This window comes from Castor canadensis, chromosome 12, assembly GCF_047511655.1.
Source record: "Castor canadensis chromosome 12, mCasCan1.hap1v2, whole genome shotgun sequence".
NCBI classification, from domain to species: Eukaryota; Metazoa; Chordata; class Mammalia; order Rodentia; family Castoridae; genus Castor; species Castor canadensis.
Window position 1 is genome coordinate 93,974,709 of NC_133397.1, and position 14,348 is coordinate 93,989,056.

General features: G+C 41.1%; 1 protein-coding gene across 5 annotated transcripts in view; it reads right to left on the reverse strand.

The window, feature by feature from the left end:
• Positions 1 to 14,348, reverse strand: part of Uxs1 (UDP-glucuronate decarboxylase 1) — an 81,054-nt gene that overhangs the window by 53,239 nt on the left and 13,467 nt on the right. For 3 of the 5 annotated variants that reach the window (XM_074050477.1, XM_020159069.2, XM_020159071.2), the window contains exons 2-4: positions 5,723 to 5,750; positions 3,937 to 3,985; positions 2,878 to 2,921 (exon numbers count right to left, since the gene is read on the reverse strand). In XM_074050477.1, coding sequence (XP_073906578.1) covers positions 2,878 to 2,921; positions 3,937 to 3,985; positions 5,723 to 5,750 — 121 coding nt within the window. Of the gene's footprint in view, positions 1 to 2,877; positions 2,922 to 3,936; positions 3,986 to 5,151; positions 5,683 to 5,722; positions 5,751 to 14,348 lie in introns of those variants that run through there. The other 2 variants (XM_074050481.1, XM_074050478.1) reach the window with 2 other exon arrangements.

A 14,348-nucleotide genomic window follows, 5' to 3' on the forward strand; every position in this document is an offset into this window, starting at 1 on the left:
CATTTTCTTCTACCACCCCCCAGTTATTTCCATGTCATTCCAAACTTTAACCTTACTATTTAGTAGGAGAGCCCATAAGTAGTACTCCTACTTGGAATTTAAATTATCATCATTACTTGCTATGTACTCAAAGAACATTTGAAGATACAAAGATGAAATTACACAGGTGGCACACTATAGGCCGAGTATCTGTGGGTTCCTCATCCGTGAATTCAACCAGCTGTGGGTTGAAAATGTTTCTTAAAAATTGCATTAGTACTGAACATGCTTTGTTGTCATTCCCTAAACAACACAGTATAGCAATGACTTATACAATATTTACATTAAATTAGATATTTAAAGTCACCTAGAGATAACTTAAAGTATAAGGGAGATGTATTCAGGTTCTATACAAATTCAAAACCATTTTACAGAAGGAACTTGAGCATCTGTGGATTTTAGTATGATGGGGAGGTCCTAAATTCAGTCTCCCATGGACACAAAGTGGCATGGAAAATCAAAATATTAAGAAACAGGATGTGCCAAGGAAAGGCCCACATATGGTCCACTTGCTCAGGCCTGGGCAATGCACTGTCTTGTGGTTTGCCACATGAATTTTAACTTCAAAATGTCCTTATTTCCTGCAGACCACCTTCCTCAAAGTGACAAGCACATCAAGAAAACATTTTTTCCAGTGACATTCTCATAGCGCCGGTGTCAAAAATGGCTGTTTGATCCTTATCACCACAGTCAGGAAAACAAAACCAGATAGAACCGCGCCAATACCCAGCACAAAGCCTTTTTCACCACATCTGAACTTGACTTTCTAACTGAAACATTAACTTGGGCTCCTGTTCACTTGATTTGCTCACCAGCCTGAAAGACAGAACTAGTTTAGAAATCAGTAAGCAGACCCAAACAGGCAAATGTTTACCCTCTGCCCACATGTTTAGGGCAACTGTCCTGGTTTGAAAAGAATGCATTACTAGTGAATCTTTAAGATTAAATTCTTACTTGCGCATAAGCAAAGAGGCACACAACATCTCAAAAGTATCAAGCGGCATCACATGATTCCCAAAGTTTGAGAGTTCTTATCTGTAAGCCATTGCCTTGGGGAAGTTAGCTAGTTGATTTTTTCATAAATCAGTATTCTCGTCTAAAGAAAATGATCAAAAGTGGGTACACTTTTTCTTTTTGACCAACTTACAAAACTATGGTGGGTTATTTCTTTCCATGAACAATTTTTTTTTAACATTCAAGTAAAGTCTCTTAAATTATACAGTCTTCATAAAGGCAGGATTTCTTACTCCCATCCAATAAAATGTTACCAGGAGAATTTTGCACATAATCGTAGTAAGGAAACTTAAAGCAGAAAGAACAATAATCAATGAAGTATTAATGAGGGGGTTGTAAGAAAGGACCCATTATTCATCTCATACTTCATTCTGCTTCTACTATTGAAAATAACCAACAACTTCCAATCTAATAAAAGTTGAAAGTAATAGTTTGCATGAATGCTCAGTCAAGAATAAGAACAAAGTAAATGAACATGTTTGGGTTTGGGGGGTAGGGATTTTTTTAATTATAGTACTTCATTATTTTATTACAATTCCAATAAAGGACCCAGGAATTATAAACTATGGATTTGGGAAATAGGGTGAGTTGTGTAAATGGTTAATGAATAAACATGTTTGATAAATCTCCACCCCCATTTCCCTTCTGTCATTTAATGAAAATCAAAGAAAAACTACTCTTCACTTCTTCCTTTTTGGTCTGGATTTTATAAAGGGCTCACAGAATGCTGACATAAACCACCAAGTCATTCCAAGAAAAGAAAAAAATACAGAAATTTAATGGATGTTTCATTTTTCTTTTTAAAATTTTTAAGAACTCAACTGTCACTTCACTCTCGACACACAGTTTTCACTGGGAAGTGTTCCAGTGCCAGAGAATCAATTGATTTAGCAGTGTAAGTGATAGAGAAAGAACACTTCTATGACAGACCCCCATGCTCAGCAGGGGAACCCCAGTTCAAGGAGATGAGGAGGATATGTTACTACAATCTGATTCAAATGGAAACTCCTCTCCTCTTACCCAATTCTTCTCCTCAGACCACTTTTCCTGAACTATATCATGGAAATGTGCTGCCGTATTGTGGTGACAAGGGCAAATAAATGACTGACTATCCACTGGCTCCACACCCAGTTTTTCAGTGCTTACACATGGCACTTTGTTTTATGCCCTCCAGATGGCCCTCTAGCTCTGGAATTATGAGAAGATTCAATATTTACCACCAAACACCCACCACCTTGCAGAAGCATGAAGAAGAGAAGGCTTAGTCTCAATTTCTCTGCAATGAATTTGAAGGAATTCGCAAGGTTTGAACAAGGAAGACATTAACACACCTAAATCCTTCTTTTTCCAATTTTCTGACTACTGGTGTATCACATTCAAATGCGAGGAAATACTTATATGCACATTTACTTAGATTATTGTGGTTTACAGAATCAAACTGATTTTAGAAGAATTTTAAACTTAGGATCTGTGGTTAAACTACAGCAATATCTCTGGGAAAATAAATTTAAAATAAATAGAAATAATTTTTTTTCCCGGAGGGAATCTATAGATCTCATTGAGAATAGTCAATGACAAAAAGGAGTTTAAAAAAACCAAAAAAGATTGAAAATACTGCAAACTTGAAAGTAAAAACTTATCTTGTAATGGAAAAGCTCTGTCTTGCAAATGCCTTATATTTTTCATATTACATAAGCTTGTACGTATCTTTCATTCATACATTCAAATCAGAGGAACTAATATTTGATAATGATCTTTCCTGTCATATAGCTAAGATAGAAGCATTTCCTAAATTCAAAACAAAAAGTGGACAAGTGGACATACCTTTTCTCCAAATCTCTGATTTTCTCTCTTAGTGGTTCAACAATCTAGAACAATAATAACCAAATCAGTTTTAAAGCAAAACCAATCTTCTGCCATTTCCACCCTATTCTGATATTTCAGGTCAGAGTGACATAATGCAAAACATTTTAATTTCTTTTACAAATTCCGTTCTACTCTGACATTAAACCAGTTGAACCCAATGCTAGACACCAGCAGATAAACTCCATGATGGAATTCTTACTTCATAGATGCCTCAGTGTTTGAGAAAATACCTTTTTATTCATCCACCTTACTAGGAAGAATGTAAAATGTGTCTCAAGTTCATAAGAACAGATATTACTCATCTCTTCAGGAATTAAAGGAGCCACTAACTGTAGCCTACAAAATCTCAACATCTTGTTCTGCAATTATATATATGTTATCAGCTGCAGGACATAAAAACTGCAGGTTGTGAGTCACCCAATCCATGTATGTCACCACCCACCATGGGCTCAGGGAGAAGACAAACAATAGAAGGGCTTCCCTAGGACTCCAGCATTTGCCCTATCCCCTCATAGCCCACAGTACAACAGTCTACCTAAATCTCTATCTACAGGCAATTATTTTAAAACCAGAGGCTTCTAGCTCTCATTTGGCAATTCGGTGACTCCTGATGTCTGCACACAGATGCTCTGTTCCTCAAATTCTTGCATTTGTCTGGAGGTCATTTTCCTTTCAGCATCTGCTCAGTGTGGGTGCTAGGGCTTGCTTCCATGTCTTAAAGTAATCATTTCCCTTTCTGTAAGAAAGGGTCACCTGGAAAATGCTATAAAAGTCCCAAATGCATTCTGCCTTTAAGGTAGAATCTGTGGTAATATGTTACACTTTTATAAAAATTGAAAAATGGTGACAGAGAGAAACTGCTTACAGGAAAACAAATAGAAAGTCTTCTCTTAAAGAAGGGAATGATTTTTTGAAGATGGTTTCAAAATCATGGAACAGCATCAAGCTGCCACAGCAAAAGGAGTGAAAGTAACAAATACATGGCAAAAGGAAGCAGAATATGGAAAAGACACTAACCTCTTCAATCTTGCTTTCAATTTTTAGTTCACCGTTTTCCTGGATAGACCTGTTGAGTAGAAAGCTGCATCAATTGAAAGGGTTTGTAACGTCAAGATTTGTTTCTAAACAAATTACCACAACACAAACCAAAGGCTGCAGACTATCTGCATCTATCTCCTTGTCCTGCCTCACTGTCCGGCCTGAGTGCCAATTACTTCCAGCAGGGGGTGCACCAGAGCAAAGTAGGACAACTGGGAGGAAATTTCCTTCACTTCATCTACAAACATGCTCCATTTTACCCAACTGATTGTTTCTATGAAACCAAAATAATCTCACTTCAGTGTTACACCCAACATGGGATTTTAAATTAGAATCAGGAAGCATGTCTATAGGGAGTATATGATTCTCTGCTGAGCTTTCCTGGGGATTTAACACAAAATGGAATTTTTCCAAGTAAAAACACAGAGCTCCTTTAAATGAGATCTGAGCATCCCACCTACCCACACATAGCAGCCTTTGTCATGAGACAGGAAGCCTGGTGGTAAAAAACAGATCAACACTGCCCCATCCACCTTTCAAACCAACTCCACATGAAAAGCCTGGTGGGGCTCAGCAGCCTCATGCAGCAGCATGAAAACTCCACTGCCAACTTCACAGCACAAATGTGAGTGGCACGCTTTCATTTCATAACACCACAAAGTAACAAAAGGGGGTAGACTTTCCCTTAAATGACAAACTGCATAAACAGGGCCAAATTTTCTTTTACAATGAATGCTTATTACCTTTTAGCTTATTTTAAGGGATATTTCTTAATTTAATAGAATTCAGATGAGGATTTTGCTTTTATAAGCATTCCTCCTGCCCATTAAGAAACACAGCTGGCAGAGTGGCTCAAGTGGTAGAGCGCTTGCCTAGCAAGCATGAGGGCCCGAGTTCAGACCCCAGTACTGCCCAAAAAAAAAAAAAAAAAAAAAAATATATATATATATATGTATATATATATATATATATATGCATATTTGTAAGGCATAGTGGTTCACACATGTAATCCCAGCAGTCAGGAGGCTGAGGCAGGACAGGGAGGTAGTCTCAACTGCCACATACAGTACAGGCTGAGCAGGCCTAGCCCACAATCCAAAATACTTTGAGCACCAACATGAGAATTCCACGCCTCACCTCTTGTGAAAGAACACTGTCAAAACACAGGTGCACCAAAAATGCTTATAAAATTACCTTCAGGCTATGTTGTAAGAAGCATAAATGAATTCAATGTTTAGACTTGGGTCCCATCCCCAAAATATTTCACTTTGCATTTGCAAATATTCGAAAATCTGAAAAAAAAATCCAAAATCTAAAGCACTAGTTCCAAGCATTTCTGATGGAAACACAAACTGTAGCCAGCTCCTAGGTGCCAAAAGGCCAGCTATGGACTGGCTCCCTAGGACAGCTTCCTCTCAAAGGACTTTGCAAAAGCCCCAAGGGTTTTAGCTCAGGCCACCCAGAGACACATTCTACAATTTAGTAGTGTGAAAGCTAGGGACACTCCTCTTTTATCTACACAAAGAGGGGAAGGTCAGCAACAAAGAGTGACAACTGTTTACATTTGGGCTTTACTGAGTGAATGTCAAAATCAGCTGTATCCTTTAGGAACATCCATAGGAAAAAAGAAATAGCCCAGATGTGTGAACAGCAAAAGTCTCATTAAAAATATTTGTCAATTAGCTCACAACACCAACAGTGCATAGGCAACAACTGAAATGTGTCTATAAACCCACACAATACTCAAGTAATTAAAACCTATTACCTCATATTAACGAAGTTGCCCCAAACAGCTGTAAGAGAAAGAAGAAAAAGGTCAATAGATCTACAACATTCAGGGATTCCAACTGATAAAATTTTAATTTTTAACCAATATTATAAAGTTCACTAAGAAATCTAAATTGTCCTTCATGAAGACAACAAAATGCACACTATTTCCAATAGAAAAGCCATACTAAAAAGTGAAAACTGAGTCTATGTGTCCTGTAGTAGGCTTCAATTGTGCCCGTGTTTTGACTGTCTTCAACAGTCACTCTTCAACACTATCTGTCACAAAAATCAAACCATAGCCAGCCTGAGAGAGCCAAGGGTTCAGTCCAACCTCTCCCTTCAAATGTTAATGAAAGCTTAACAAAGGCCTGAAGTTGTGGCCCCCCCAACTAGAAGCCCATCCTTTCTGGGCACTTACCCACATCCCTTCTGGAACTCTTCCTGCCTGCTGTTTTCCCTGGCTGGCTGGGGAACCTGGCCTGAGTACACACTGGAGTACAGCTGCTTTCAGCAAAGGAGCAGTAATTAGCTCTGACCCAACACTAAAATCTCCCCATAGCTGACTTTAAAACATAATACAGGCTGAACGTCCCTGATCCAAAAATTGGATATCTTTCAAGACCCCAAATCTGAAACTTTTGCCCCTTCTCAGGACATCACAAATGGAAAATTCCATGCTATGAAACTTAGTTTCATGCACAAAATTATTTTAAAACATTGTATATAAACATTGCCTTCAGGCTACCTGTTTAAAAAGTAAATACATTTTGAGTTTAGACTCCTCTCAAGATCTCTCATTATGTACAGGCAAATATTCCAAAATCCAAAAATGATTCCCCAAATCCAAAATCTGAAACACTTCTAGTCCCAATTATTTCAGGTAAAGGATATGGAAGCAGTACTAGACCATGAGAAATCACTTAAAATTACAGAGCAGAGGATTATTTCATAAAGACACCTTTGCTTTGAGTGTTCTTAATATTTTGTCCACATTCCTATTTTGCCTCTCATAAGACCTAGCACTCTTACAAGCAGGTGATGGGCACAGAGTAGACACAAATGCCCCTGACTCTAGGCTGGTGATTTTGTGAGGTTAGTATCTAATAAAACCAGGCATCTTCTCATTGCCACTCTCAGGGACAGAGCAGAGGTGTTATAAATGCTTACTGAGTAAGGATTCAGTGTCAAAATCATCTCCCACAAGAAACTTCCACTGCCTGATGGTATATGGTTGATGGACTTTAAATACCCGCATGAAACAGAACTAGGAAACCCCTGCAATTGCTTTAAGTGGGGCGGGTAGTGGGCTGAGAGGGAGAGACAGTGGGGCAATGTCATTAATGTACAATATTAAGTCTAATTGGAATTGTCACTAAGAATCCCCCCCGTTTAATGAATATATGCTAATAAAAAATTTATATATACATATATATATAAAGAAACTAGGGGAATGTTGTTGACTCCATAAAAGAAATGGCTCTTCAAACAGGAGGACACCACTGATGGAAAGGGCAGCAATAAAGAGCTGAGCCAAAGTGGTTAAAAAAAAAAAAAAGGCAAGAAATGGGAGAAATTAAAACAAAGCTATACCAGAGTCATGAGTCATTTAAAAACATAATGAATGCTTATACCTTTGAATGCTACCTGTAAATCATGACTTTATTATTATTATTATCCTCAGGAAATCAATATAGATATAGGGACATCACCCTCGAAAATACCATGGCCTTATTTATAATCGCTCTCACACACATAAAGGAATAACCCAAATGCCTCACAAATGGGGAGTTGCTGTAGAATTATGGTACAGCCATGTGACAAAATCTGAAAGCAATTAAGAATATATGAAGTGATGCTGTAACCTGTGCAAGGGGAAGGGTGCTCCGTCGCCTTCCCATCACAAGGGTCACGGCTGACAACCCTACAACAGAGCTGGGTTAAGAAAAAAAGCTTAATCGTAGTGTTACATGACATGGGAGTCTTCAAGATGAAGACCCCCAAAACAATTATTTTATGCATAAGTTCGATGAAGCAAGGACAGCCACACAGAAATGTGAATGGACAAAAAGGTCTAAGCTAACGGACCAAGAGGGAACCCAGCCAGGCCCATCTGTCAAGATTCTTCCTGGTCCCTCTGTAGCCTTCTGTCCTCCAAGGAATGGAGGTCTTAGGATCTACTCTCAGACAAGGTAGGTGAGAGAATATCTTAACGGCCATCTCTGAGACAGAAACGAGGGGGAAGTTTAGAGTAGTATTCTTAGGCATTCCAGCTTGCTTTGGGAAAAAGGACTCCAGTTTCTATGACCTGCCTTGGGGAAGAGGAGTTCTGGTTTTTATGACTGGCTTTGGAGGAGGTTGAGGGGTAAAAGACAGGCAACAGAGAGACCTTGGTTCTAAGGCTGTTTCTGAGGTTTTCGATGTCCTCAGTTCAAAGTATTCAGCATCCCCACACTTTGGGGTACCAACTTCTAGGCCTCAACACCTGAGAAGGCAGTTATGGCAACACCAGATGAAAATACACATGTACACTATAACGTCTGCTAAGAAACACATTGAAAAAAAAAAGACTGTGAAAGCCAGGCATGGGGGGTGTACACGTATAATCCCAGGACTCCGGAGGCTGAGGCAGGAGGCCTGTGAGTTTGAGTCCAGCCTGTGCTACACGGCAGGTCCCAGGCCACAGTAAGCTACACAGTGAGGTCTTGTCTCAAAAACACACCAACAAAAATGTTTGAAAGAAAAAGACTGAAATTGCCAAAGTCCTGGATTTAAATGTTGATGTGAGACACTGTTTATTTGTCCTTCCTTCTAAACAAAAAGGGAAGAGATTTTGAAAGGTTTGCAAATCCCAAGCCCCAGTTATCCTGCTCTCAGTCTCCTATGAGATACCTGTGCTCATCTGAGTTGAGTCATCAGCTCATAGCCCACAGGAATTGCCAGTGAGCCACCTGTCATCAACCCATGGACACTTTTCTTCACTGTGCTAGTTCAAATAAATGCCTGGTCTCACTCTGGCTTCAGGATTAGCTGCTCATTTAGACTGACTAAAAACAGCCCATCTCTCTCTGCTAAGGAGCATGTACAAAAGAACAATCTGTTCCCCAGTGTGCCTTTGGGGGAGTAGCACCTTGTCAAGTCTTTCCATAGTTACTAGTTAATTCAGTTATTTTCCCTTCGACCTTTGCTGGAGCCAGTTTAAAATGTCTGTTTCAGAGACATCTCTCAGTCCTTTTATCTTCACTTAGTCTATTTCAGAGCATTTAAGGCCTCCTATCTCCTAGACCCCTTCTCCTTCCTGAGTCCTCTCTGGGTAGCCCCAAGGGGTGGTGTTCAAATCACAGCTTTTACCTCCTCCCTTATAAATGGATGAGAGTAGACATAAATGGATTACATCTGGATCTATTTCTGTGGCTCAGATCTATTAGACTGTCCCTTGCACTTGAACATCTCCTCCTAGTCCTCCCTAACAGACCTCCACAGCATGCCTCCCATGTACCTCCCTAACCCTCTAGCTCATCTACAGGTGGGTGTCTGAGCCAGAGTGCACCACTTTCAAGTACTGCGAAGCTCACCTGAGAATGCATTCTCAAGAAAGCATCTTCCCTTTCTGCTCTGGGATACTGGAGCCCACTTCGTGTTTTACTCTAATTGGTGCCTTACAGGGAATCTCTCCATTCACATTTGCAACACCAGGCACATGCCATCCAAGCACTAAAATGTAAGGAATATCAAGGATGTCAAGGAATTTCATACCTCTTCTCAAAATATTTATCTTCTGCTTATTACTTTTTATTTTATTTGGTTATAACCAATTAATCTTCACACTTTTGTATCATGCGTATCTGGCCTCCTTTCAAATGACCAAAAGCTCTACCTGCTCCACTCTGGAGAGCAGAAAGGAACTCAGCATCCAGCGCAGGCCCAAGAACTGACTGACACACATGGAGACAGAACAGAGCCTGCAGAGCAGCACAGTTGCTCTGAGGTTTGCAACAGCTATGGAGCCCTTGCTCCTGTAGCTCCTACAGTATACTGGAAACACCACCAATCCAGAAGCCATGAAGGCTTGGAACATTAAGAGGTACATTCGCTTTACAATAGGCATGGATTCTGAGTCCCTGACTGCCAGGCCCCAGGATGGGCAGACTCTTCTCCAGGACCTCAGGTCAGGGACGGCTACCTCAATGTCCTTCCTGAAGCAATGCATCAATGTTGAGTCAGACAAATAACCATTTCCATTTCACACCTGCCCACTTGAAATGGCTTCAACATGCCTTAGCATGCTTTCACTAGGCATTCTGATCACGCTGCCTTCAGTCTGAAAGTATGTGTACTTCTGTACATCCAAGGTTATAGGAAGAAGTAGGACTTAAGGAAACTGCTCTCCGCGCCTCACATGGACCCACGCCTGTGCAACACTGTGAGAAATACATCGTGTACAAGGAATCCTGCAAACCAGCATGCCAGATGCTAACTCAAGTGGGTGGTGTTTAAGCAATGCAGATCACACAGGGATCCCATGTAGACTTTGCCTTTTTTTTCAGATGTTCCTAAACTTTCCTCCCTCATCACCAGCATTCAACAAACATGGTGCCTGTGGATGCAGGAGGAAGACCCTGCACACAACTCCTTTAGCATCCGGTGGGCAGAGTGGCAACTATGACAAGTATGTAGCATGACATATGGGAGGACTCCCCAGAAGCAGGGTCTGGAACAGCCTCCCAAAGGCAGAGCTGGTTGGCATTATTAGCATGATGAGTCCTAGGACAACTAGAAGTAAATGGCAAGACCCCATTCCTGCAGTGAAAGCAGCACCCACCACCAGCTGGAAACTACAGAATTTACCAGATGATCCAGCCCAGGCCTCGGTGACAGACGAACACAGAGGGAGAAGAGGCATACCTACAAACAGCAGGAACAGAGCTACAGCCCCTCAGCATAAATATAGGACTCTAAAATTTGAACGTTTATTTATTGAGCTCGCTAGAAGCCAAGCAATGTGTGAGGTCTGATAGCTGCACCCTTAAGCATTGATCCAACAATCACTGGAGTAGGGATCCATTCTTCAGTCTCAATCACTGAAGTCAGTGCTTTCCAGGCCCTACCCAATCTGAACTTCATAACTGCAGAATCAGAGAGTCTCTCTCCCAGGACCCAGGTAACTCTAGGCCCTGGTGATCTGGGGACCTGACACCACTGAAACAGGCTGAGGTTGGGACACACATGTTTACAAGACAAAGTTTTTAAACTGTCTACCAGGAAAAGCCTCCAGGCCTTTCTCAAATGATCCTTATGGTCCAGAGTCTGCTTTTCAAGAATGGACACAAGCAAAAACACGCGGGTGGTCTGCTCAATGATGTCACAAGCTCAAAGCTCCCCATGAAGAGCATCATTCCCACACAAGAGAAACACACACCCTTTCTTGTCATAGAAATAGCAAGTGACTGCTGTCCTTTACCTTCCTATAAACATCACCCCTCTCCCCACTACCAACAGATCAGAGAAGTAGACTTCAACTTCTAGCTCCTGACCCCCTTTGTCGGACAGTACGCTCTTGTTTGATAAAACTACTTACCTCACTTGTTGCCCCTTTAGGCTCAAGCAACTCTGCACAGAGTAGTTTCTCAAACTTGCCAAGTTTGCTCCTGCACCAGAGACTTTGCACTTACTCTTCTCACACCAGACTCTTCACTGCCTCCCTCCCTCAGTTTTTACAGGTCTCCTCCCAAAAGTTCCATTCTCAAGGAGATCTTCTAAGCCAATCTACCTGTCAGAACACCCCCACTTGCAGCCTCACTCCCACTCTTGCCATCCTCACTCAGTCTAATTTTTTTCTGTTTATCACACTTGTCACCAGCCAATATACCTGCACAGACTGAGAATCCCTTAACTGAAATACTTGGGACCATACATGTTTAGGATTTTGGAGTATGTGTATACACATAATGAAATATCCTGGAGTTGAGATCCAAGTCCAAAAACGAAATTCATTTTATCACGTACACCTTCTACACATAGCCTAAAGGAAACTTTATACAGTATTTTTAATAATTTTGTGCATAAACAAAGTTTTCGTACAACAAACCATCATAAAGCAAAGGTGTCACTATCTCGGCTGCCCAGGTGAGCAGAGTGTGGATGTTTGACATCACCACCATCCCTGAATCTGAATTCACATGCTTCTAGCAATAATCATTTTCCTACCCGTATTCACACACAGTACTTAACAGTAAAATACATGGTACACCATAAATACAGTGAAGAAATGATGTGTTCAGCATGACTAAGCATCATGTCAGTGTCAAAAAAGTTTCTGACTTTGGAGCATTTAGGATTTCACATTTTCATATTTGGGTTGCTCTATGAGCCCAAGTTTATTGTCTATTTCTCCCTCAATAAAATGCAAGCTCCAAAGTAGCAAAGATTTTCTATTTTTGCACAATGCTGTTATCTAGGGGCACAGATAGCTGCATATACGTGCTCACTAAATATTTGCTGAATGAGTGAATGATGAACAAATAACTCCCTCAAATCATTGAGAATTGGTGCCTCAAGTGGGGAAACTTTTTCTCTAAATGTATCGAAATTTCTATTTCTATAAATATTTATCTGAACTTTGTGGGCATGACCTCTGCTGCAACGACTCAACTGCGCAATATAGGGCAAGCACAGACACAGGAAACTCATAAGAGCACGATATGTTCTATGACTTTGAAGACACAGAAATACCAATTTCATATACTTCCCAGTTATCATGAAATAGTATTCTCTTAACTTTGTTTCTTAACCATTTAAAAATTGTTGGAACTTTCTTTGCCCCTGGGTCCTACAAAAATTAGAAGACAGCTGAATTTGGTCCATGGGCCACAGTTTGCTGACTCCTGCTCTAAGGATACCAGAGGGCTAGGGCCATTCCAGCCAAGGGATTTCCTGTTCTTGAGAAGACAACAGCCAATAGCTAGCTGCATAAAATACCTGTCAGAGAGGTATATAGTCAGCAGCATCCTGGGGAGCAAAGAGGAGGCAAGTCACTGAACTATGACAGCACAGGAGAATGACTACTGCACTTGAAGAAGTAGGTCCCAGAGAAAGAGAAAAGAAGAACAGTGCTGACAGAGGCCCAGGGGAAGCAAGAAAGTATAAGGCCAACATGGGCCAGGGTAGTTGTTTTCTTACTCAGGTTCCTCAGAGACTCTGTCAATGAACCAAATATACACACATCTTTTTCCTTTTATGTTATATTCCAAGAAAGCTGCACTCTGGTTAGTAAGCAAAGGGTAACTGTTCAGAGTGTGATAAAGGCCAGCAAGATGCTCCAGCCTGTGTCTGAGCCTAGCTGGAAGAAACAGTGTTGGGGCATCTTGGCTGTTTCTATAACTTGGCTATTGTGAATAGTGCCGCAATAAACATGGGTGTGCAGGTGCCTCTGGAGTAACCTGTGTCACAGTCTTTTGGGTTCACAATAGCCAAGTTATGGAAACAGCCAAGATGCCCCACCACTGACGAATGGATTAAGAAAATGTGGTATCTATACACAATGGAATTTTATGCAGCCATGAAGAAGAATGAAATGTTATCATTTGCTGGTAAATGGATGGAAATGGAGAACATCATTCTGAGTGAGGTTAGCCTGGCCCAAAAGACCAAAAATCGTATGTTCTCCCTCATATGTGGACATTAGATCAAGGGCAAACACAACAATGGGATTGGACTTTGAGCACATGATAAAAGCGACAGCACACAAGGGAGGGGTGAGGATAGGTAAGACACCTAAAAAATAAGCTAGCATTTGTTGCCCTTAACGCAGAGAAACTAAAGCAGATACCTTAAAAGCAACTGAGGCCAATAGCAAAAGGGGACCAGGAACTAGAGAAAAGGTGAGATCAAAAAGAATTAACCTAGAAGGTAACACACACGCACAGGAAATCAATGTGAGTCAATGCCCTTTATAGCTATCCTTATCTCAACCAGCAAAAACCCTTGTTCCTTCCTATTATTGCTTATACTCTCTCTTCAACAAAATTAGAAATAAGGGCAAAATAGTTTCTGCTGGGTATTGAGGGGGTGGGGGGGGGGAGAGGGAGGGTGTGGGGGCAGGGGGGAGAAATGACCCAAGTCTTGTATGCACATATGAATAATAAAAGAAAAAAAAAAGAAACAGGATGAGGGGCAGACAGGCCAGGGAGAAGGTGAGCAGCAAGGGAGCAACACAGAGGTTGGAGGGTAGTGAGGTCATGAGACAAAATGACAGGTCTCATGATCTCAGGAGATCACAGTCTGCGACAAGCATGAACTCAGCTGAGGGTATTCTACAATGATCCTCATGAAGATGCCAAACTGAAATAGAAACTGAGGCCTGGAACCTGGAAGACCAGTATCAGCCAGAGAGGAAAACTGGGGACCCATTAGGGGCCAACACAGCAAAGAGTCATCAGAATGAGGGCACATTTAAAGTATGATTGGAAGAGAAACTTCCAGAATGATGATTGTTGCATCCATGCTGCACAGTGGTTTACTGCCACCCTCAAGCTCTCCTGAGCATGTTAAGTTCACCAAAACACCTCACCTGACCTATGATTCTGTCTGTCAAGTGCTCTCTGCAAAGCTCTACAGTGTCACTG